A 25,386-nucleotide genomic window follows, 5' to 3' on the forward strand; every position below is an offset into this window, starting at 1 on the left:
GATAAGTTTATGTAAAAACAGAACCATTCAATTTTTAGAAAGTGCAGAAGTTGCCCAAAAGGCCCCTATAGTGATCCCCCACATAGATGTTCAGTAAAATCGTGGCAGATCTTGACATCAACTCCCCTTTTCTAAATTATCCCTATGTTCTTTGATTCAATTAGATTCCAAAACTCATCCAATTGCAGCCCTGACCAGAGAATTTGGTAACTGAGAAACCATCAATTCTCATTAATTCAACGCCCCAGCTGGACATTATACTTTGTCAAGGCCTCTTTTGGTCATAGGTTTCAATTGCTGCTGGTAAAAGACTTAATGTAAATCTTATTGGAATTCTGAAAGCAAACATTATTTGTGTGATTAAGTGTTCACATGCATTTATATGGCTTACATGATATTGACTCCTATTGCACACCCGGATGTTATAAGCATTACATGGCTTTCAATCTCAAAGTCTTTGCTGATCAGTCGCTGGATGGCAAGGTAAACCAATACAGCTGTTACTGCCCAAATTGATAGTACGGAAAGAAGAGCCCCTAGAATTTCTGTGAGAAAGAAAACAGAAATTAGAGCAAAGCACTTCTAAAATTATTGTACAGATACCTACTGTACCCACATTCAGATTCCCAGCCAAAAAATGGGAAAACATGCATTATAAAATATTTATTGCACCTTGAAGTTTGACTCAGAAACCTTCATTCTGAAAATTTAACAATAAAAATCCAAAAGGCAGACCATTTTAGCATGATGTCAACTTAATCATTTTTTTGAATCATTATTGTTGAAATAGAAAATCATAGCACATATATAAAAAAACTGTTAGGTCCACAAGGTCTGTTTAATTCCACATTTTCACTTTTTGTCCTTAACCCAGTTAATTCTTCATTCTCAAGTATATGTCCAGAACTATTTTAATGGAATTTATGGGATCAGTTTCCACAACCTTTTCAATTGGTGTGTTCTAAATCCCAAAAACAGTTGATTTTTGCCAATGAGATGTCATGTCAGTAGAATTACCATTCCCTGGTGCCAAACCCTGGTGAAATTACAAGAAAGGACTACATGGATACTAAACAAATGCGAAAGCATGCAATAGTCAGAGCTAAGTGATCCAACCATATCCAGTTATGAATAAACAACTGATGGGAAGAAGAAGATCCTGCAACATCCCATCCGAAAATGATAGCAGAGCCCAACACGAGAGTGAAAAAGATGTAGCTAAAGCTTTTTGCAATATTTTTCAACCAGCAATGCTGATTATATTATCCATCTTGGCTTCTTGCTAAGGTTTCTCCCATTACAAGTCTTCTGCCAATTTTATTCATTTCATGTGATATCAGCAAATAATCGAGTGCACTGGATAAGGTCTCTATTGACTCAAGTCATACCTGGAACATAGGAAGGTGGTTGTGGTTATTGATGGTGCACCATCTCATTCCAGGACATCTCTGCAGCAGTTCCTCAGGGTGCTGAATCATCGTCAGCTTCTTCATCAGTGACCATCCCCTCATCAAAAGCTCAGAAGTGGGGATGTTCATTGATGATTGCACTACATTTGTGATTCCTCAGAGAGTGAAACATCCCATATGCACATGCAGCTAAACCAAAGCAATATTTATGTTGGGCTGACAAGTGGCAAGTAATAACGTCCCACACAATGCAGGAAATGACAATCACCAATAAGAGATTAGATTAGATTAGATTAGATTAGATTAGATTAGAAGAGGAATCAAATCAACTCACCTTGACATTCAGTGGCATCATCATCATCATTAATTTAGTACCTTGGGGCATCATTGACCAGGAACAGAACAGGGTGAACCAAAGTAAATATTATGGCTACAATAGCAGGTCAGAAACTTAGAATTCTGTGGTTAGTGTCTTCTTTCATAAAGTAATGGGAAAGAAAAGAATCAGTCATCAATAATGTGGATATTCAAGTGTCTGGAAATTTCCAATGAGTGCAGTGTTCACGAAAGTGTTCCAGGATCTGATTAGGAGCTTTGCAGTTTCTTGATGGAGATACTTTCATCTCTAACCTAAGGAAAAATCAGCAGTGTTTTACATCACTGGCTATGAAACATTGATAGTTGTCCAAAATTTAACATGGGGTTTGATCCTTCAAGATGTTCTGCCAGGTCCTTTATAAAGAAGCAATTTCATAGAATCCCTACAGTGCAGAAGCAGGCCATTCAGCCGATGCCAACCCTCCAAACAGATTCCCAACTAGACCCACCACTAAACTATCCCTACATTTCCCATTGCTAATCCAGCAAGCCTGCACATCCCTAGACACTCTGGGCAATTTAACTTGGGCAAATCACATAACCTACACATCTTTGGACTATGGGAAGAAACCAGAGAAAATCCACACACCCACAGGGAAGAATGTGCAAGTTCCACAAAGACAGTCACCCAAGGCTAGAATCGAACCTGGGTCCCAGGTGCTGTGAGGCAGCAGTGCTAACCACTGAACTACCATACAATCCCTTTGATCATCGTAAGTCTTCTAAGCATTACACCTAGGCAGAAGGTAGATTGCCGATAATTTCAGAGATTATCCAAAAGGATCTTCTAGATTTAAGATGGTTTGGTGGTTGATTGAATCTGTCTGAATAGCATCCAATAGAGGACAGCAGAGAGACTTCACTAAGGAGCATTCAGGAACAGCAGAGTGAGAAAGAACACATTCCACGACAAGGAGGAAGAGCACCAAATAGAGGTCAACGGAGAGACTTTTCTGAGGAGAACTATCTGGCAGGGGAGATAGCTTGATCCATAGTCTGAGCTAAGAACCTCTATTACTGGAAGATAGTCACTGGATGGTGAGCAGAACTTGGAAGATTGTCGGTTGAGCTGAGCTGAATTTGGTGAATTCTTAGGCTGGCCTTGGCTTAACACCAATTCAGTGTCTGCCCAGCCAACCACAGCTATTGCCTCTGCTAGTGCCCACACCCCAAGCCTGCAGCACATTCAAAGTGACTGTGAAGAAGGTGGACGAAGGATCACTGGAAGGATCTTCTTCATGAAGAGAGTCTGCCTGGATGGCTGTGGGTTCGAAGCAGCCGGTATTTTCTGTCTGCAGGATTTCCCCAGAGAGGGCTACTTTGACGTGACCTTCAGGAGTGTGAAACAATGGACGTCTCTGAAGGTGTTCTAAGAGAAAGGAGGTGAGGGTCCCCTCTCTGTCCTGTCCGCGGCACTATTGTTTGTTCTCCCTGCACAGAGGCGCTGGGTTGTATAACCCCCACTCCTGGCAGGAGATGTCCTGACCTTCCTGGGAAGATATGTGCAGTTTGAAGGAGGCAGCACCAATGTAGTGGACCCCTTTGGAATCTGGACCAGCAAGCAACAGGGAAAGGTGATCCTGAAGGTGGATACCATTGAATATCTCCACTCACCCTCCAGCTTTGCAATCGGGGGAGCTGAGGCTACCTGATGTATGCAGGGCAACCTAAAGTGTGCCGAATCTGTGGGAGGCCAGAGCATATGACATAAAATAACTCTCTGCAGGAACGGAAAACAGCAGGGCTACCTGACTAAGGACTGAAAGGAGTCCAAGAGCAGTGTACCCCCAAAGGTCAATAAGATGCCACCCCCAGCAAGAAAACTGATATGAGGGGGACCGAGAAGGCAGACAGGCCAGAGAGGAGGAAAAGGTCACTAGCATGGTGTGGTGAAAGGGTTAAAATTGTGTCCCAATACATGTGTGAATCTAACCGAAAATGGAAGGTGTCGCTTAGTCCCGTGTGAATCTTATTATACACGTTCCCGTGTGAATCTTCTTATCTGTATGTAACCAGAATGGAATGTGTTTTTTAGCCTTGCTCTGCTGTTCACATGAATGTTTATATCTGGAAAAGAGTATATCAGCTGGAAAAGTCTCCAGTTCGGTAGAGTCTGCTCCGGGGTTGCGTTTAACCGCCGAGCGTGGGTTGTTGGCAACCGCTCTACGAGAACTGACGGCTCCCAGTTCCGGTAACACGTAGAGTGAGTATAAACCAGACCCGTTGTAAGTACGAGACCTGGTTGTGGCGACGCTGCGGGGAATAAAACACTTATATTCTAGCAGACTCGCCTCTTGGCTGTTTGTTCTGTGTCAGACTACTTTCCTGCGAGCCTGGTCCTTGACCTTGAGAATTTTTTTTAAAACATTTTGGCGTAGCCGGCAGGATCAATCGCAATTGAGGAAAGATTTTGATACAGAACAATGTTTTGGAAAAAGGCTAAGAAACCAGAGGAACAAACTGTGGAGGTCCCGACCGTCCCGGGATGGCATGGACCGTGGCATGGCGTGGCAGTTTGTTTGAGAAATGGTGGGGGGCGACCGGAGAACTGGGAGGCCGAGGGCGTAGGAACCCCAGGGTCGCTGCTGTCCACCCTTGAGAGGATCCCAGTCCTGCCGAAGAACCCCTTGCCTGGGGTACAGCGGAGGATGTGGGCCTGTGCGGCGGCTTGTAGACAACAGTCAGACAAGCGCCAAAAAGCTGAAGCAGAATTAGCCCTCCTGAAACATGAGCAGGGACTCAGTTCGGGAGATGCCTCTATGTTGAGGCAGGAAATTATGAAGTTAAAAGCTGAATTGACAGCATTAACTGAACTAGCAGGACGAACTATTATGTATCTGTCTGCTAAGAAACGGCAAGGGAAAAGGAAGGTCCCTCGAACCCCGGACCCGGTACAAGTACGGGCGTTTGTAGCCCAGTTAAATAACGGGGATCGGTGGGATATCGATCATTGGGATGGGAACATTTGGGGAGATTCAGATGATCAGTACGAAGAGGACCCACCCGTACTCCAAGCTAAACCAGTGGTTAGGAGAAAGCAGGTTCAGAGACGTCTCCCAGTGCAACGGGAGGTAATGTTAGATGAGGAAGGAAACCCTATACGGAATGAACAAGGGGAGGCAATTATGCATGAATTACCGCGGGCTCAGCCTCCTGCAGAATTCTCTGAATTAACGTAAGACTTCACTACCGATGAGGTGCTGTTTATCACCCAGAAAACCCGACGTAATCCTGGGGAGCCGTTAGAGCTATGGCTAATTCGGCTCCTCGAGGAAGGGGGGCAACAAGTGCAGGTAGACTATCAGGATGCTCCCAAGTTTGGTGGATTAGCAAAGGATGCTGCCATAGACCTGGGGTACCGCAGACAAGCCAAGGATATGGTAATAGATCGCAGTATGGGGACCTTATTTGGGATGTATGCCAGGGCAGTGGCCGAACAGTATCCCTTCCCGTCCGATTGGCCCCCCTTGGAAGGAACTTGGACAACAATTAAGGAAGGGGTTCAGAGGCTAACCCGTTTGTGTGTGCGGGATGCCCTGTTGCTGGGAGTGCTGGACGAGGTAGATAACACAAATGTTAGTAGACAGACTAGAGACCACCTAGTGAAGACTGCCCCCCCCCATTATAAACCACTGTTATTAACCATAATGTTGAGTGGACGGGGAGAAACCCTAGGAGATGCCCGTAGTATGATGAGGGAGATGGGTGGTTTGGGGGATTGGGGACCCACAACCCGTGCTTCTCAGGGGGGCACGGAGGGGCGTCGCCCTGAGGCTCGGGCAGGGGGAAAAGTAAACCCTAATCAAGGAAGTAACCAAGGCCCCTTACGGCGTGCTTTGTGGCAAGCTTTGATACGGGCGCAGGTCCCAGCATCGGAGATTGATGGACTACCTACACCGGAATTAAAAGACTTATGCAGACGAAAGGGACTGAAGGTGTCCCGGGTAGAGACGGAGTCCCGACCCACTATGGAAGACCTAGTGGAATTACTAACACAAAAATGTCAGACACGGGGTCCGGTTGTTAATGAGCCTCGAAGGGGTAGAACTTCCACTTCCCAGCGGTGGGAATCCTCGGAGGACGAGGAGGAGGAGGAGGTACGGCCTCCCTTCCGAGAGTGTTATAAAGTGGATAGGCGTGGCCGGAAACCTAGTAAGAAAGGCAAGAACAAAGAAGGGCGAGGCAAACGTCTTTACCCAGTGCTGTCTGGGGAAGATGAATGGGAGGAACAATAGGAATCGGGCCAAGCCCCAAGGGTTTGCCCACGAACGAGCCAATGGTCAGCAGACGACATTCGACCTCATGTATCATTGACTATCTATTGGCGCAAATCCGTCCAAACCGTTATGGCTCTAGTGGACACAGGGGCGGAGGCCACCTTAATCTATGGGACGCCCCATAAGTTTAAAGGAACCCCAGTCACGCTGGTTGGGCTGGGAGGTAATCTGATTGAAGGAAAAACAGTACAATTGCCCCTAAAGATAGGTACAATGCCCATTAAAACTTATTCAATTATCATTACACCGGTTAGAGAATGGATCCTGGGAATGGACATTCTGGCCGGTTTAACACTTCACCTCCAACAAGGGAAGTTTGAATTTGGAATCACGAAAATGGCTTTGCGCTGTAGGACGGTGTTAGTGGGAAAGGTTAAAATGGACCCCTTCCCCATCCCGATCGCCGATCGCGTAATAAGTCTTAGACAGTATAGGATTCCCGGCGGACATAAAGAAATATCCGCCACAATTAAGGATTATTTGGAAGCGGGAGTGCTTAGGACATGCACCACGGCATGGAATAACCCCTTATGGCCCGTACATAAAGCCGATGGGTCATGGCGGATGACGGTAGATTATCGGCAACTAAACCGTCACACTCCGGCCTTGACAGCAGCGGTCCCGGATGCCGTCACTATTATAGGACGAATCCAACATCATCCAGGGGTGTGGTACGGAGTAATTGATTTGGCTAATGCCTTCTTCACAATTCCTATTCCCGAAGATAGGCAGGAACAGTTCGCATTCACTTGGGAGGGTAGACAATTCACGTTCACGCGATTGCCCCAAGGATATCTGCATAGCCCTACTATCTGCCACCGGATATAGTTGCAGAACACTTGGCTGCCTTTAAAGTGCCTGACGAAGTGATGATCTCGCACTATATTGACGATATGATGATACAGGGGACAAGTCAGAAGCAGCTTCAGGAATTGCTGGACCAACTGGTTCAACATATGCGAGGATATGGGTGGGAGATCAACCCAGCCAAAATCCAGGGTCCCTCACAAACGGTAAAATTCTTAGGAATCGTGTGGAACAAGGGGGAAAGGGAAATCACTGCGAAAGCTAAAAATAAGATTCAGGTCTTTGCCGTCCCTCACACCCAGAAGGACGTGCAGCAATTTATTGGGTTATTCGGATTCTGGAGACAGCATATTCCCCATTTAGGACAAATTTTAAAACCTTTGTATCGAGTTACGAGGAAAAAGGCAGCGTTCGAATGGACGGAGGTCCATCAAACTGCATTTGAAATGGCCAAGCAAGCGATACAGCAAGCTGTATCCTTGGGAAAGATACAGTCAGGACCTGTAGAACTGCAAGTCTCAGCACAGGGGGATTATGCCAATTGGAGCTTATGGCAAAAACAGGGAAGAACCCGTAAGCCACTGGGATTTTGGTCCCGAAAATTACCCCCGGCAGGGGAACGGTATACCCCCTTTGAGAAACAGTTATTAGCATGCTACTGGGGCTTGGTGGAAACCGAAGCCCTGACCATTGGACATGAAGTGATCATGAGAACAGCTATCCCTATTCTTCCGTGGGTACTTAGTGACCCCACTACCCACCGAATAGGAACTGCCCAAGAGAGCAGCATCATTAAATGGAAATGGTATGTGTCGGAGAGAGTGCGGACTGGACAGAAAGGAGTGTCAGTCCTACATGAGCAAGTGGCGGAGGCCCCTGAGGAAGGGGAAAAACGGTTTGAGGTGATTGAATACAAGGAATCACCCGTTAAGATGGGAAAACGGTATGATGAACTGACCCCGGATGAACAAGCCACGGCTTGTTCGTAGATGGGTCAGCCCAATGGAAAGCGGGACAGCGTAGATGGAAAGCTGCCGCCTTTAACCCAAAACAAGGCACTACCCTAGAAGAATTAGGGGAGGGAAAAAGTAGTCAGTGGGCAGAATTAAAAGCAGTGCATATGGTAGTCATGCAAGCAGGGGTCATGGGAGTTTGTTTGTTCTCTGACTCGTGGTCAGTGGTTAACGGCATGACACAATGGATGCCAACTTGGCAGGCCAATCAGTGGATGATCCAGAATAGGGAAGTATGGGGTAAACAGTTATGGGAAGATATATGGGAGAAAGCTCAATACCTGGTCATATACATCACCCACGTAGATGCCCATACATCTCGAAATGATGTGGAAGCTCTACATAACCGATATGTGGATGGTATCGTCCGAACCATGATGGTGCAAAGGGGCACCTCAGTGGACCTAGCTAGATGGGCACACCTTAAGGCTGGGCACTGGGGAGTGCAAGGAACCTTGCAATGGGCTCGAGACCGAGGAATAGATTTTATGGTAGATGATGTTAAGACTGCAGTAAACCAGTGTGAGCAGTGTCAACATCAGCGGCAGGGAGTGCCCCAACACATGATGGGACATATCCATCGGGGGGATGGTCCGGGACAGAGCTGGCAAATGGACTTTGTGGGTCCCTTACCCTCCTCACAAGGATGTAACCACATATGTACAGCTGTGGACACTATGTCTGGGGTTTTGGTAGCCCATCCCTGTCGTCACAACAATCAACAGGCTACCTTGCGATGTTTAGATTTGATTGAACAATTTTATGGATTGCCCATACAGGTCCAGAGTGACAATGGCTCCCATTTCACAGGAAGGGCGGTAAAGCAGTGGTGTCACGATAACCACGTGGAATGGGTTTATCATGTACCCTATCACCCACAAGCTGCGGGACTTATAGAACGAATGAATGGGCTTCTGAAGTCCTCACTACGAAAAGCAGGAGGTTGCAATGACTTAACAGGTTGGAAGAAGCAACTAATTCGGGTGGTGAAACAAATTAATAACCGCCCATTAGGAAATGGGGTAACACCCTTGAATAGGATGATACGAGTATGTGATACCCCAAAGACTCAGCCTATTAAAATGTGGAAATTCGCTGAGGAAGCTGATATTCCCGTAAGGGCCACGCCGGCTTCGGCTGGACTGGACCTACGAGCACTAACTGCCCAGACTTTGATCCAACAGAAACCTACGGTGATTAAGACCGGATTAGGATTGATTTGTCCCCCTGGAACCTATGGGCATATCCTCCCGCGGTCGGGACTGTCACTAAAGGGGATTGATGTGATGGCAGGCGTAATTGACGCGGACTACCAAGGGGAGTTGGGGGTGATCCTGGTCAACATCACCGCTGAACCTTACGTGATACAGAAGGGGGACAGAATAGCGCAATTGGTCATTAAGCCATGTAACCTTACAACGGTGGAAGAGACGGGAGCTCCCGTTACGGTTACTGAGCGTGGGACGGGGGGATTTGGGTCTACTGACACTAAGGGGGCCAAGGTATGGGTGCGCCAGACGACCGGCCCCCCCAGGCCGGCCGAAATCATAGCACAGGGGAAGGACAGTCTGGTCACCATTATGTACCCCGGGGACCCGACCTGGGCAAACGTCCCGGCGAACCAGTGCTACTTACGTGAGACCTAAATAATGTTGTAATTGCTATGCACCCGCAGGCTGGCCCTCCGCCTTGAACATGGGGTGGTCATGGGGATTGCGACTCCTATTGGCGATGTTCGCGATCGGATGGCCACTCCAGGGCATCGGTATCACGGCCTGGACGCTGGTACCGGTCGCCCGCCATGAGGTGCGGTGGGAGGCCAGTAGCCAGCGACGGACGCAGGACAATTTTACATGTGAACCCGGTCAGCAGTGCGTTGTTCTGACTCTCACCAGCGACTGTCAATTGTACACGTGTGCACAGTGCTACATGCGCCGGGATGGGGAAAAATATGACATATCGTTCATACCGCCTAATTGCACCCTGGTGGTAAATGCCCAAGTCAAGACGTGTTTGTGGGACCGACGCACCCAGACATGCGGGACAACGGGGACTCATTGGAGCGTCACAGCTCGGGGGGAAGATCTGTGGCTGCGCAATGCCACCGATATTCGGAATCGTCATCGATTCATGTGGTTAATAATGGTACTGCCCTCGACGAACGCCCCGTCTGAGGCGTTATTAAACCCCACGCGGGGCGGGCCAGCCACGGGGGGCGTGCGGTCGCATCGAACACAGTTGGCCCCTATTATGTCAACTTGTCAACAGATGGCCCGGGCGGTACTGCACACTGATGTTCATTGGCGGGTACAGTTGCCCCTCATACCCGAGTGTCATACCAAGAGGCGGCGACGAGCGTGGTACGACACCCTGCTGGGAGGCGCAGGAACTGTTATGGGTATCTCGAATGCCATTGACTCTGAGGTGACCCGTACTAAATTATCTAACACGGGACAGGCCACCTCACAAGGACTACATACTATTGGAAGGTGGATGCCATCCGTAATGATGACTCAAGGAGAGACAGCTGAAATAATGATACGATCTCTGCAATGGGAACTGGATGTCTGGGGTGCCACTCAGGAACTGTTTGAGAACATTACGGCTCAGTTAAATTGGACTGCCTGTCATATTCAAATGTTGCATGCTCAAATACAGAAAGAACGCTTTTTGCGTGTGGTAACATCCCCCAATGTACAAGCGTGGAGGGGACTATGGAATGTATCTGAGAAATTGTGGATGATAACCCATCCAGAGCGAACATGGTGTAACGCAACTATGTGTAACGGATACTTTGTTACCATGAATGTAACCCACACTGTTACGGTCTGTCGATATTATGTATTACCAGTGATTACATCTTCTGGATATTATTTTCTGAAGACAAGGGGACAGTGGTTTAGCCCAGATACCAATATTACCTATGATCTGTCCGCTTGTGAACAGACTGATCAGGGGAAAACTTGCCTACTGATGGACAGGTATCGGGACCCTTGCTTGACTAAGGGAACGGCCCTGTGCGAATGGACTGTTGAGGCTCCAAGGGACATGATGTGGCAGATTGGGCCACACACGCTCTGTGTGGCTACCAATAATCCACATCCTATGCTTCCCTCAGCACCGTTCTCGGGATGCCTCTCAAATGTCTATCAGTGGCACTGGCAGAATCAGACCTATTTGTTGACCACTTATAGCAGTGCTCGCCACTTTACCAAGGTGCAGTGGAAAGTGCTGATGAATCCTTGGAACATTTCCCTGGATCGGTTTAAGCGAGCATTGGACCGATCCGAGGAGCTTAAGCAGATATTACGAAAGCATCAAACCAATGTCACCAAGGTTACGGTGTCTACCTTTATACATGGACAGGAGGTAGTACATGCTGCCCGTGTAGTGGACGTGGAGGTAGTACATGCTGCCCGTGTAGTGGACGTGGAGTCAGCTCATCATTGGTGGGACATATTGAGTGGTATGTCCTCCACTGCGGGGACATTCCTGTTCCCACCCTTGTCGATCCTGGTAGCGGTCCTGGTGATTTTAACATGCTGTAATGTCCTGACTTGCTTGTATATTTGGCGTGTACGTAGGCGCTTGTTAGAAAGAATACATATGGGCATAATGTAACACATGTATTGGGCCAAGCAGTGGAATGTGGTGTAAAATTATGTCCCAATACATGTGTGAATCATAATGCAACACATGTATTGGGCCAAGCAGTGGAATGTGGTGAAAGGGTTAAAATTGTGTCCCAATACATGTGTGAATCTAACCGAAAATGGAAGGTGTCGCTTAGTCCCGTGTGAATCTTATTATACACCTTCCCGTGTGAATCTTCTTATCTGTATGTAACCAGAATGGAATGTGTTTTTTAGCCTTGCTCTGCTGTTCACATGAATGTTTATATCTGGAAAAGAGTATATCAGCTGGAAAAGTCTCCAGTTCGGTAGAGTCTGCTCCGGGGTTGCGTTTAACCGCCGAGCGTGGGTTGTTGGCAACCGCTCTACGAGAACTGACGGCTCCCAGTTCCGGTAACACGTAGAGTGAGTATAAACCAGACCCGTTGTAAGTACGAGACCTGGTTGTGGCGACGCTGCGGGGAATAAAACACTTATATTCTAGCAGACTCGCCTCTTGGCTGTTTGTTCTGTGTCAGACTACTTTCCTGCGAGCCTGGTCCTTGACCTTGAGAATTTTTTTTAAAACACATGGAGGCACATCAACCAGCCCAACCTCCACCTGTACAGCGGAGTCAATGAAGGAGGAGGAAACCAAGGAAGCAGGGGAGTGGCTATCAGTGAGAAACAACAGAAAAGGAAAACATGTCAGGCCCCCAAAGTCCCACAGCCTGATGGAAAGAGGCAGCTGCAAGATGGAGACACCAGCAGCCCTACTGATGACGAAGACATGCAGATGGATAGCCATCAACAAATAAAGAGGCATAGCACCACAGGGAGAAGGAGAGGAGGACCCCCAACTTGGAAACGCTGGGCCTCCCAAGGGGCCCAGTCAGCCTAACCTCCAGCCATCAAGAATATAGGTTACCAACCACACCACAACTCTGGGCAACCGGGAGCAGCAACACTCTAACAGTCCCTCTGTCAGACTCAGAACTGGACCCTGCTGGCTTCGTTCTCACTCTGACAATGCTGGAGCAGGGCAATCCTTCCAGAGACAAACAGGAGAACTACCTCAGTGTGGAGAGAGTCCAACAGTTCACTCATACCAGAAGTCCACCAGTGGGGGTGAATGGATATTGGGTAATTCGATGAACTTTTAAAATAGGTCACTGCCTATGAGGAGTTCGCACATTCTTCCCGTGCCTGCGTGGGTTTCTTCTGGGTGCTCGGGTTTCCTACCACAATCCAAAGATGTGCGGATCAGGTGAATTGGTCATGCTAAATTGCCCATAGTGTTAAGTACATTAGTTAGGGGTAAATATGGGATGGGGGAGTGGATTGGGTGGGTTGCTCTACGGAGGGTCAGTGTGGACTTGTTGGGCCAAATGGCCTGTTTCCATACTGTAGGTAATCTAATCTAAAATAAAATAAAATAAATGTTAGAATTGCAAGTATTAACATGCATAGAGTTTAATCTACTACATGATGGGTTTCCAGATTGGCTTACCTGGCTAAATGTCAAAACCTGTTCCTGCAGGAGTGGGGAATACTGCACCTCAGCAGCTACAGGAGGTAATCAAGCTTACGGACCCATGGGCCTTCAATTTGGTCAGGGGGAGACAATTCCTCCGGCCTGGGTATTCTGCTGCAAGGAGGCAACTTCTCTCCGAAGTTGAGGTGGTGCTGGGCAGGCACCTCCTCATAGCAGGTGTCACATACAGAAATGGTCCCTAAGACTAACTAACATATGCACCCCAACAGTAAAGAGTGAGCAACTGGCCATCCTACAACAGGTCCCATTGCGCTGGCAATGTCCGGGCTGGTCATTCTGGCTGGAGACTTCAACCGTATCATCGATACAGATGGATGATCTAGAATAGCTGAAAGCAAATTGGATTCCTGATGGAAACAGTTGCCAAGCTGCACAATGCAGCACATGTCCACCTGGTCGCGGCCAAACAAGTCTATCTACTCAAGGTAGATTTCCTATTTGCTTCCTGCATGTTCTGGGTCAGAACCATTTATGTCAAGCTGTTGTTCTTCTGACTATTGCTTCCTGAAGGACAACCAGCTAGCCGACAAGGGAACATAGAAGCTAAAGTTCTACCTGTCCTTGTTGTTGCAAAGGATGGGACTGGCTTCACTGCTGCAGAACATTCCAAGTAGTTGGACTATTCCATATCACTTGTCCTTCGTACAGGAATTTGTAAAGAGAAACATCTTTGACCACCAGTTCATCAGGAATGGTCAGCAAGTAGCGTCCTTGAGACCCTGAGGGAAAAGGAGAGGGTGGATCCTGTCACCTGGTTCCCTGAGCTGACTGTCGAAGTTAGTTAGCAGAATGCCTCATTACTAGAACTTTCTAACAAGCACCAGGACATTGCTTGGCTGGTGCTAACTGCATTACCTGAGAGATCCTTTATGTATACTTGGTCAGTTTGTGCCACTCTACATTGTCCTCTGAGTGGCTGGGGGGGAGGTTGAGACTGTCTCACATTTCTTTCTCGAACGTGCCTTTGTAAAGGAAGTCTGGAGAAATATGCAGTGGTTTGTGTCAATGTTCATTCCAAGCAACTCAGTCTGGTCTTCAAGGTGCACACCGAGACAAACATAAAATGCAGCAAAAGAACTATCAACTTGGCGAAAGATGCTTTTTGATGTGCCTAAAACTTGTTGGCCTTACAGAACGAGGAGTTGACCCCAACTGACCGTTGAAGACTGGCACATTCCAAGGTCCAATACTGCGTACTAGGGATGCACTAAAGCTTGGGGCAGCCACCACCAAGGCACAGCGGGGAAAGACCATTGTCTGAGGTCTTTCTGCTGAAGGTAAACGGGGATCTGTTTCGTTATCAGACCCTTCTAGTAGTCTCAATACATGTAAATATTGGTATTGTATGTATAAGAGAGTTGGATAGAGTCAAAGTCCAATGTCTTTTTTTTAATTTAATATGCAACTGAATAGAACCAATCCACATTTGTGAAATGTGTATATATACAATAATTTTGATGAATAAAAAGTATATTATTGAAATAAATAAAAAAAATTGGGAGAACTCTGCTCAGTCACCACAACTGCTCAGTGGAGTGAGGAAGAATCCCAGGGCAGCACGGAGGCTCCATGGTTAGGACCGCTGCCTCACAGCACCAGAGACCCAGGTTCAATTCCAGCCTTGGGCGATTGTCTGTGTGGAGTTTGCGCATTCTCCCAGTGTCTGCGTGGGTTTCCTCCGGGTGGTCCTGTTTCCTCCCACAGTCCAAAGATGTGCAGGTCAGGTGAATTGGCTATGCTAAGTTGCCCATAGTGTTAGGTGCATTAGTCAGAGGGAAATGGGTCTGGGTGGGTTACTCTTCGGATGGTCAATGTGGACTTGTTTGGCCAAATTACCTGTTTCGACACTGTAGGGAATCTAATCTAATCCGATGTCATGGAACAGCAAGCCAGAAACATTCCTTTACCGTAAGTGCTTCTACACTCCTACAAGCAAAAAAAAGAAGCGATAGATTGAGAGAGGCTGTTAGAAAGTTTGTTGTAGCCAAGGGGATATTTGATCTGTTTGTAAAGATTGCATTATAGTTTAAGGAATTTAAAGAATGGCGTTTTTGATAAGAGATAGCATTACAGCTGTACTGAGGGAGGATATTCCCGGAAATACATCCAGGGAAGTTATTTGGGTAGAACTGAGAAATAAGAAATGGATGATCACCTATTGGGATTGTATTATAGACCCCCTAAGGGGAATTGAGGGGAATTGAGAAACAAATTTGTAAGGAGATCTCAGTTATCTGTAAGAATAATAGGGTGGTTATGGTTGGGGATTTTAAAAAATATATAATTTTATTGAAAAAATAGATTTTTTTAATATTACAAGTACAAAACAATACAATTCAAAACAGTACAAAAAACAACCCAAATAAAAAAAAATCCCCAACCCACCTTCATGTACAAATGTATAAACATATATAGAAAAGTAGAGAATAAAAAAAAACCCAAACTGGCTATTTAACTAAATAAGTAAATAACCAACAAACTAATAAATAGTAATAATGCAGCCCAGCCAAACAAAATGCTCATATGTTCACAGTTCCTCCTCCCTGGATATTGGACTCGTAAAACACAATCGTTACAGCTATATAAAAGCCCTTGTTAGTGTGGCAGATAAATCGGTATCAAGGTATTCCAAAAAGGGTTGCCATGTCTTATAAAAATTCTCAGTTTTGTGGTGTAACATTTTTGTGAGAAAATCCAAGGGAATATGCTCCATAACAATCTTCTGTCAACCCAACAGGCCTGGGGGGGGGGGTTTGAATACCCAACCTAACAAGATGCTCTTTCTTGTACAAAATGTGAAAAGTTTTTTCTTATGCGCGTCTGCAGGAAATACAGTGGGCAAGCCCAAAAGTAGAGAGATAGGGTCCGTCTCCACCCTTATACCCAAAATCCTCTCCATTGCGCCCACCACTGTACTCCAATATGTTTAAAACCTTTCGCAAGACCAGAGACAACGGGTAAGAGTGCCCGTACAGACCTTGCCCTTGGGACATGCTGAAGATATCCATGGTTTAAATTTTGACAACGTTCCGGAGCCAAGTGGACCCTGTGGAGAATCTTCAACTGTAAAGCATGGGTTCTATTACAAATTGATATCTTCATTGCATTCTCCCAAATATCCTCCCATGCTTTTGAGGAGACTTCAACACCCAGTTCTCCCTCCCACATCCTGTAGAGTCAATCAAACTCATCTGAGGGGGTCGCCCCCCAATTGATGACATAAAATATTGGCAGAAAGTGTACTCTTACCACTTATCACCCCTCTCTCTATGTTGAATTTGTAGGGATCAGTCAAAAGTGTGGTCTTTTCTCGAATAAAATCCCTAACTTGAAAAAAAGAGGTCTCTACTAGATAGCTGATACTGATTAGATAGCTAACTGATCGAAGGACATCATTACATCTCTCTCAAATAAATCGCTCATGCATGACACACCCCTAGCTGCCCAACATTTAAATCCGGAGTCTAGCATCTCTGGTTGCTAGACATGGTCACTAAAGGTGTAAACAAAGATGTTTTGCCAATATTGCCTTCCCTCTGCCGAATTGCCCTTCATGCTTTAACAGTACTAATGACTATTGGGTTATGACAATATTCCCTAACTGTCCTCATTTTGTCCAAAAACAGCAAACTGGTAAGGGGACACCATGCCTGGGAGGCTTCTATATGTAGCCATATTGAAAGCGTATCTCCACAAACCCAATCAATCACTCACGTAGGACAAAAGCGAGCTTAATTTTTAATGTCCGGAAGATCCACTCCCCCCAATCTGTGAGGCAGTTGCAGTTTGGCTAATTTTTTAGATTACATTACAGTGTGGAAACAGGCCCTTCGGCCCAACAAGTCCACACCGACCCACCGAAGCGAAACCCATCCATACCCCTACATTTACCCCTTACCTAGCACTACGGGCAATTTAGTATGGCCAATTCACCTGACCCTGCACATCTTTGGACTGTGGGAGGAAACCGGAGCACCCGGAGGAAACCCACGCAGACACGGGGAGAACGTGCAAACTCCACACAGTCAGTCGCCTGAGTCGGGAATTGAACCCAGGTCTCAGGCGCTGTGAGGCAGCAGTGCTAACCACTGTGCCACCGTGCCGCCCACAAATTGAATGAGGGACCGCCGACGATGCCAAATAAAAGGAGCTGAACCAGCCAGTCAACATCCAGAATGTTTGCTTATTGAAAATCAGGTTGAGCATCCATATAGGGTATAGCAAACAGGGAGAATATTCATCTTAATAAGCGCTATCCGACTCAACCACGAGACTGGAAGTGCCTCCCATCTTTGAAGATCTTGTTTAAGTTTTTTCAAATATTTGGATAAAATTGGCTTTGCACAGCTGATACAGAACTGGAGTAATGAATATGCCCAAATACACAAAATCCCTCGTGACCGCCTAAATGGGAATCTATAGTCGCACTTAAGAGCTAGCGGCTTCATAAGACCATCCATAAGCATAGCCTCTGATTTCACAAAATTAATCTTGTACACCGAAAAAGCGCCAAACATGCATTATGTCAGACGAGGCGCTGAAACTGCTGGATTTGCCAAAACAATTAGGACCATCGTCTGCATACAACAAAATCTTATGTAAGTTTGACCCCACTTCTGGAGCGAATATATTGGGATCCCCACGAATGGCCTCCGCCAATGGTTCAATCACCAACGTAACAAGCAATGGTGAAAGGGGACAGCCCTGCCAGCTGCCCCTAAAAATATTAAAATTACTTGATCATACCCCGTTGGTGATGACCGCTGCGAGAGGTCCACCATAGAGAACCTTTGCCCATCTTATGAAGACTTTGCCCAAACCAAACCACTCTAGAGTATAGAAAAGATGCGGCCACTCAACTCAGTCAAATGCCTTCTCTGCTTCTAGAGAAATCACAATTCCCTGTATTGACTGTTATTGGCATGCTTGAATTACATTTAGCAGCCTGCTAAGATTATTGGAGGATCTGCGACCTTTTATGAAGCCCGTCTGATCCTCTTTAATAATAGAAGGTAACACAGTCTCCAGCCTTAATGTGAGAGCCTTAGAGAGGATTTTAAAGTCCACATTTAAGAGAGATATGGGCCTGTACGAAGCACAATCTTCCAGGTCCTTCCCTTTTTTTTTTAAGGATAAGTGAAATATGGGCTTCTCTCAGAGATGGTGGGAGACAATCATGACTGTATGAATCATTAAACATATTGAGCATTGGGCCTGACAGTATACTTATAAATTCCTTATAGAATTCACTGGGAAGTCCGTCAGAACCGGGCGCCTTTCCACTCTGAAGCTGCCTCACAGTTTCCTGCATTTCTTGCTCTGATAACAGGGCATTGAGAAAGGACTGTTGTTCGGGAGTCACACCTGGGAGCTTCAGATCCCTAAAAAATATTCCATTTTGGCCTGCCCCACCTCACAATCCTCAGATTGGTATAACTTAGAGTAGGAAATGTGTTGCTGGAAAAGCGCAGCAGGTCAGGCAGCATCCAGGGAACAGGAGAATCGACGTTTCGGGCATAAGCCCTTCTTCAGGAATGAGGAAAGTTTGTCCAGCAGGCAAGGTAGGGAGTAGGGAGGAGGGACTTGGGGGAGGGGTGTCGGAAATGTGATAGGTGGAAAGAGGTCAAGGTGAGGGTGAAAGGTCAGACTGGGGTGGGGGCGGAGAGGTCGGGAAGAAGATTGCAGGTTAGGAAGGCGGTGCTGAATTCGAAGGATTTGACTGAGACAGGGTGGGGGGAGGGGAAATGAGGAAACTGGTGAAATCAGAGTTCATCCCTTGTGGTTGGAGGGTTCCTAGGCGGAAGATGAGGCGTTCTTCCTCCAACCGTCGTTTTGTTGTGGTCTGACGATGGAGGAGTCCAAAGACCTGCATATCCCACTTAGAGTAAAATCTCTGGAACGCCATGTTAGTCTTTTTAGAATCATATGTTAGGTTCCCAGACCCTTCCCTAATCGCCATAATGGCTTGTGGGACACTCCTTTTCTGGTGAGATGCGCTAAATATTTACCTGGCTTGTCACCATGCTCGTATAACCTTTGCTTTACAAAAGCCAGCTTCTTCTTTGCCATCTGTGTGGGCATGGAATTCAATGCAGACCGCAACGCTGTAATCCTATGTAGTTTGACCATGAGGGTCTGTCAAAGTAGGCCTTCTTGGCTGCCTTCAACCATGCTTCAAGGAGATGTTGCTGCTCACCCTTCTGCTGCTTCCTACTGGTGGAATATGAAATAACTAACCCTCTAGCATAGGCTTTGGCAGTTTCCCAGAGAACAGATGAGCTATCAACCGAGCCTCTGTTGATGTCTAGGAATGCCCGAAATTCCCTAGAGAAATACTCCATAAACTTATTATCCTTGAAGATAAAGGGACCCATTCACCAATACCTCAAACTCACTGTAACATCCTTAATCTTAACCATAAGGTACACTGGAGCATGATCAGAGATGGTAATATTACAAAACCATTGAGAATTAAAAACAACAAAAACAAACCAACATATAAAGCACCAACAGGGTTGAGTAGGGGAACTCATCCCCTGCCCCAAAGGGGCAACTACCCATCCCAAACTGCCCATAAGTAGGCATCTAACCATCCCAATCACCTTGACTTCTTCTAGCTAAAGCCGCACTGCAAACACAAGCAGATAAGAGTAAACATTTTTTTTTTAAGAAAAAGCAGAATAAATAGCTCACCCAAGTTTCGGTATATCCTTAGAAATTGAAAATATACATCTCAACTGCAGCCAAGTATAGTTTAAACCAAATTATCATCGATAGAGGGAAAAAAAAGATAAAGCTCCAACCGGACTTCCTCCGTTTCTTTTACAGAATGATAAAGACATACCCAAACAACACTATTTATACATACTAAAATTGTTCAAATTAGGTTAGTTTGTCCACAAAATCTCTTGCCTTTTCTGATGTGTCAAAGAGATATATGGATCCATTTAAGGTGAACCAAAGCACCGCCGAGTACCCCTGAGTACTGAATCCCAAGCTCCCTCAGTCTTCTCTTGACATAATCGTAAGATTTTCGTTTCTGGATCACTGCCACTGAGAAGTCCTGGAAGAACATGATCTTAGAGCCCTCCTAAATTAGGGCCTTGGACTCTGGAAGCCTCCATGACTGTCTCTTTGTCCCAGCAATGATTGAACCAGGAGAGGTCGAGGACATTGACCCAGACCAGGTGATAACTCTCTATCTTCAGTCCTCTCATGCCAGCTTCTAAGTCAAGGAATTTTGGCAGCCAGTCCTCAACAAATTCCACAGGCTGCTCACCTTCCTTACGCTCAGGCAAACTGCTAATCCAAATGTTTTTTCTTCTGCCCCTGTTCTCAAGATCATCCACTTGGTCGTGCAAGTTACCGACCTGCATCCCCAGGGCTTGGATCCTATTACTGGATGAACTGCTATCAGCTTCCACCACTGTGACCCTGTGCTCCATCTCATCCGTCCTCTTCTCCAGGTCTCCCAGCTACTGCTCATGCTTCTGCAGCATGAGAGAGATTGGAGCCAGCTTCTCTTCAATCTGTTTCCCCAGCATCTCGCGAGATTTCACGAGCTCATTCACCAGGGCCTGGAAAGGAATCGACTCTGAGGATCCTGCAGCCTGAACTGCAGATGTGGCCGCAGATGCTCCTGCTCCCTTTTTCGGTATCTCTGGATGGCTAGAAACACAGGTAAGTTAATTTTTAGAAATTTCTTGGGAATCCAAGATCTTTTGGAGTCCCAGGATATCGTGATGGCCTGGGTTGGGCAGGTTAAAGCTTTGTCTCGCTTGTGCTGCGATGCAGAGCTGTGCAGTGCGGTCTTCTTAGATTGCCGCCACCTTGGATCCCCATGGTTGGGGATTTTAACTTTCCAAACATAGACTGGGACTGCCATAGTGTTAAAGGTTTAGATGGAGAGGAATTTGTTAGGTGTTTACAAGAAAATTTTCTGATTCAGTATGTGGGATGTATCTACTAGAGAAGGTGCAAAACGTGACCAATTCTTGGGAAATAAGGGCAGGTGACTGAGGTGTCAGTGGGGGAGTACTTTGGGGCCAGCAACCATAATTCTGTTTGTTTTAAAATAATGATGGAAAAGAATAGACCAGATCTAAAAGTTGAAGTTCTAAATTGGAGAAAGGCCAATTTTGATGGCATTACGCAAGAACTTTCAAAAGCTGATTGGGCGCAGAAGTTCGCAGGTAAAGGGATGGCTGGAAAATGGGAAGCCTTCATAAAAACAGAGATAACGAGAATCCGGAGAAAGTATATTCCTGTCAGGGTGAAAGGAAAGGCTGGTAGGTATAGCGAATGCTGGATGACAAAAGAAATTGAGGGTTTAGTTGAGAAAAAGAAGGAAGCATATGTCTGGTATAGACAGGATAGATTGAGTGATTCCTGAGAAGAGTATAAAGGCAGTAGGAGTATACTTAAGAGGGAAATCAGGAGGGCAAAAAGGGCACGAGATAGCTTTGGCAAATAGAGTTAAGCAAAAGCGTTTTTACAAATACATTAAGGACAAAACGGTAATGAGGGAGAGAATAGGGCCCCTCAAAGATCAGCAAGGCGGCCTATGTGTGGAGCCGCAGGAGATGGGGGATGATACCAAATGAGTACTTTGCATTAGTATGGAAAAGGACATAGAAGATACGGAATGTAGGAAAATAGATGGTGACATCTTGAAAAATGTCCATTTAGAGAGGAGGAAGTGCTGGATGTCTTGAAACGAATAAGAGTGGATAAATCCCCAGGACCTGATCAGGTGTACCCTAGAATTCTGTGGGAAGCTAGAGAAGTGACTGCTGGGCCTCTTACTGAGATATTTGTATCATCGATAGCCACAGGTGAGGTGCTGGAAGACTGGAGGTTGGATGTGAGCATAGGAGGTATAGTTAATAAGTTTTCAGATGACACAAAATTGGAGGTGTAGTGGACAGCGAAGAAGGTTACCTCAGATTACAACGGGATCTTGATCACATGGGCCAATGAGTTGAGAAGTGGCAGATGGAGTTTAATTTGAGGTGAGGTGTTGCATTTTAGGAAAACCAAATCTTAGCAGGACTTAAACACTTAATGATAAGGTTCTCAGAGGTTTCTGAACAAAGAGACCTTGGAATGCAGGTTCATAGTTTCTTGAAAGTGGAGTCGCAGGTAGATAGGATAGGGAAGGTGGTGTTTGGTATCCTTTCCTTTATTGGTCAGAGTATGGAGTACAGGAGTTGGGAGGCCATGTTGCGTGCAATTCTGATCTCCTTCCCGTCGGAAAGATGTTGTCAAACTTGAAAAGGTTCAGAAAACATTAACAAGGATGTTGCCAGGGTTGGAGTATTTGAGCTACAGAGAGAGGGTGAACAGGCTGGGGCTGTTTTCCCTGGAGCGTCGGAGGCTGAGGGGTGACCTTCTGGAGGTTTATAAAATCATGCTGGGCATGGATAGGACAAATAGACAAAGTTTTTTTTCCCCTGGGGTAGGTGAGTCCAGAACTAGAGGGCATAGGTTTTGGGTGAGAGGTGAAAGATATAAAAGACGTAAGGGGCAACTTTTCACGCAGAGGGTGGCACGTGTATAGAATGAGCTGCGAGAGGAAGTGGTGGAGACTAGTACAATAGCAACATTTAAAAGGCATCTGGATGGGTATCTGAATAGGAAGGGTTTGGAGGGATACGGGCCGGGTGCTGGCAGGTGGGACTAGATTGGGTTGCGACATCTTGTCGGCATGGATGAGTTGGACCGAAGGGTGCTATACGTGCTATACACCTCTATGACTCTAACAAGTTAATGCATCAATTGGTGTAAATGCGGATGTAGATGAATGCTGGGCTTCAGACAGTGAGACAAGCAAGGTAAAGGCAAGGTAAATTCTTTTATCTTTCTTAGTGTAAAAGGGGTAGAGATGGCAATTAGGGCAGTGGCGAGCTCCTCCTGCCAGATATGGGAGATCAGGAAGTGTGACCAGCTGCAGCTCCTCAAAAGGGCATCGTTCGGTTGGAGCAGCAGTTGGACACCCTGAGGAGCAGACAGGAGGCAGAGAGTGTGATAGACACGAGTTAGAGGGAGGTAGTCACACCACTGGTTCAGTCAGGTAGATAGCTGACCATCAGGAGAAGCAGGCAGGTGGTGCAGGAGTCCCCCATGGCTATTCCCCTCTCTAACAGTATACCATTTTGGATACAGTTAGGGGGTGGTAATGCTCTCTGGGGAGCATAACAGCAGTAGCCAGGTGATTGGAGGAAGGTTTAGGGGAGATTTCAGAGATAGGTTCTTTATTCAGAGTGGTTAGTGCATGGAATGCACTGCTAGCAGTGGTAGTAGAGTCAGATACATTAGGGTCATTTAAGCGATTCTTGGATAGGCACATGGAAGTTTGCACAATGAAGCATAAGTAAGTTAGTCTGATTTCAGAGTAGGATAAAAGGTCTGCACAACATCAGGGACTGAAGGCCCCATACTGTTCTATGGTTCTGTGGCTATGAATGAAGATAAGACTGGACCTTGTGCGAAGGTACTAAATTGGGGGTAGGCAAATTACATGAGTATTAGGCAGGAGTCAAGGAGTGTTCATTGGGAGGAGCTGTTATTAGGCAAATCAACATTTGACATGTGAAAATTGTTTCAAGACCTGCTGATGAGTGTTTGGGTGGGTTGTGCTTCGGCGGGTCGGTATGGACTTGTTGGGCCGAAGGGCCTGTTTCCACACTGTAAGTAATCTAATAAAATCTAAAAAATCTAATAAAGGACTGGCATTTCCAATAAGGAGGAAGGATAAAGGATGGCAAGGTAGGGGACGCTTGGATAATGAGGGAGGTTGTGAATTTAAAGGGAAAAAGAAGCATACGTAAAATTCATGAAGCTAAATTCAGACAGAGCCAGTGAGGAATATAAAGAAAGCAGGAAAGAACTCAAACAGGGAATTAGGAGAGTGAGAAGAAGCCATGAAATGACTTTAACAAGTAGGGTTAAAGAGAATCCCAAGGCATTTTATACATACATTAAAAACAAGAAGATAACTAGGGAGAAGGTAAGACTATTGAACGATAAAAAAGGGAATTTTTGCTTGGAGGCAGATATGATTGGGGCATCGAAGAGATTTTTAGATAAGCACATGAATATGCATGGAACGGAGGGATATGGACCAAGGACAGGGAGAAGGGATCAATTCAATTTGGCGTCATGTTCAGCACAAAATTGTGGGCCAATGGGCCCATTCCTGTGTTGCATAGTTCTATTTTCTATGAATTGGCATTTTGTTTGCTGATGTAACAGTTGTACTCTCCAAATACTGCATGAACCTGGTATGGATGTGGTGGTGCAATGTTTGCTAGCCTGAGCAGTCCAGGTGTAAGTATCGATGAAAGTCAGTCATATAATGCAGGTCTGAGGTAATGGATGAGCTCCTACGTGACTGCTTGGAGTTGGTAGACTGGTCCATATTCAAGAACTCAGCAGCGCATCTAAATGAGTATGCCACTACTGTCGTTGACATCATCAGTAAGTGTGTAGAGGACTGCAAGCCAAGTGGTTAATCCAAATGTTTCCCAACTGGAAACCATTGATGAACTGGGAGATCCACTCCCTACTGAAGTCCAGTTTTGAGGTGTTCAAGTTGGGTGACCCTGACCTATACAGGAGATCTAAGTATGATCTTCACAGAGCCATCAGAGATGCCAAGAGACAATACCAGGCTAAACTAGGGTCCCAGATGAACCGTACAAACACAAATCGACTGTGGCAAGTACAAATCAAAGTTCAGTAGAATCGTCGGCAACAATGCATTCCTCCCAGATAAGATCAAAACATTCTATGCTCGTTTTGAACAGGTCAGTGAAATGATGTCACCTGCCCGACAGCATTGAGTGCACCTGTACCCGTAGTCACCACCACATACATCAAATTGGCCTTCGTGAGAGGGAATGCACAGACAATGAGTCGCCTAGATGGAGTCCCGAGCCATGCACTCAGATCCTGCGTGGACCAGCAGGCAGGAGTATTTGCAGATATCTTTAATTTCCCCTTACTCCAATGTGAGGTTCCCACCTGCTTCAAGATGACCACTATCATCCTGGTGCAAAAGAAAAATCAGGCCAGGTGTCTTAATGACCAGTGGCTCTGACATCCATCATTATGAAGTGCTTTGACCCATCAATTGTAATGGTACCCATCAATTCCAGCATCTCAGATTGCATTGATCCGTTACAATTCGTCTACCGTCACAATAGTTCCATGGCAGACACCATCTCCCTGCCCCTACACTCACCTCTGGAACATCGAGATAACAAGGATATCTATGTCAGACTCATTTTATTGACTTTAGATCCACCTTCAACACCACAATTGCTCACCCCTCTG

General features: G+C 46.1%; 2 protein-coding genes across 2 annotated transcripts in view; one reads left to right on the forward strand and one right to left on the reverse strand.

The window, feature by feature from the left end:
- Positions 1-25,386, reverse strand: part of slc30a2 (solute carrier family 30 member 2) — a 152,256-nt gene that overhangs the window by 20,425 nt on the left and 106,445 nt on the right. The window contains exon 4 of the mRNA XM_043682126.2: positions 392-545. Within this exon, the coding sequence (XP_043538061.1) occupies positions 392-545 (154 nt within the window). The remainder of the gene's footprint in view (positions 1-391; positions 546-25,386) is intronic.
- LOC148150586 (uncharacterized) lies at positions 10,153-11,973 on the forward strand. Its single transcript, XM_087975755.1, has 2 exons — positions 10,153-11,253; positions 11,287-11,973. The coding sequence occupies exons 1-2, from the start codon at positions 10,153-10,155 to the stop codon at positions 11,503-11,505; spliced, it is 1,320 nt and encodes a 439-aa protein (XP_087831881.1). The 3' UTR covers positions 11,506-11,973.

This window comes from Chiloscyllium plagiosum, unplaced genomic scaffold (genome assembly GCF_037043375.1).
Source record: "Chiloscyllium plagiosum isolate Xiang-an unplaced genomic scaffold, Cpla_swu_hap1 HiC_scaffold_3, whole genome shotgun sequence".
Classification (NCBI taxonomy): domain Eukaryota; kingdom Metazoa; phylum Chordata; class Chondrichthyes; order Orectolobiformes; family Hemiscylliidae; genus Chiloscyllium; species Chiloscyllium plagiosum.

What these genes read in the sequence shown, in the direction of transcription:
- LOC148150586 (XM_087975755.1), top strand. Translation starts at nt 10,153, where the DNA reads ATGGCCCGGGCGGTACTGCACACTGATGTTCATTGGCGGGTACAGTTG. An exon ending in CCTTTATACATGGACAGGAG is followed by an intron (nt 11,254 to 11,286) that starts GTAGTACATGCT and finishes GTGGACGTGGAG; the next exon opens with GTAGTACATGCTGCCCGTGT.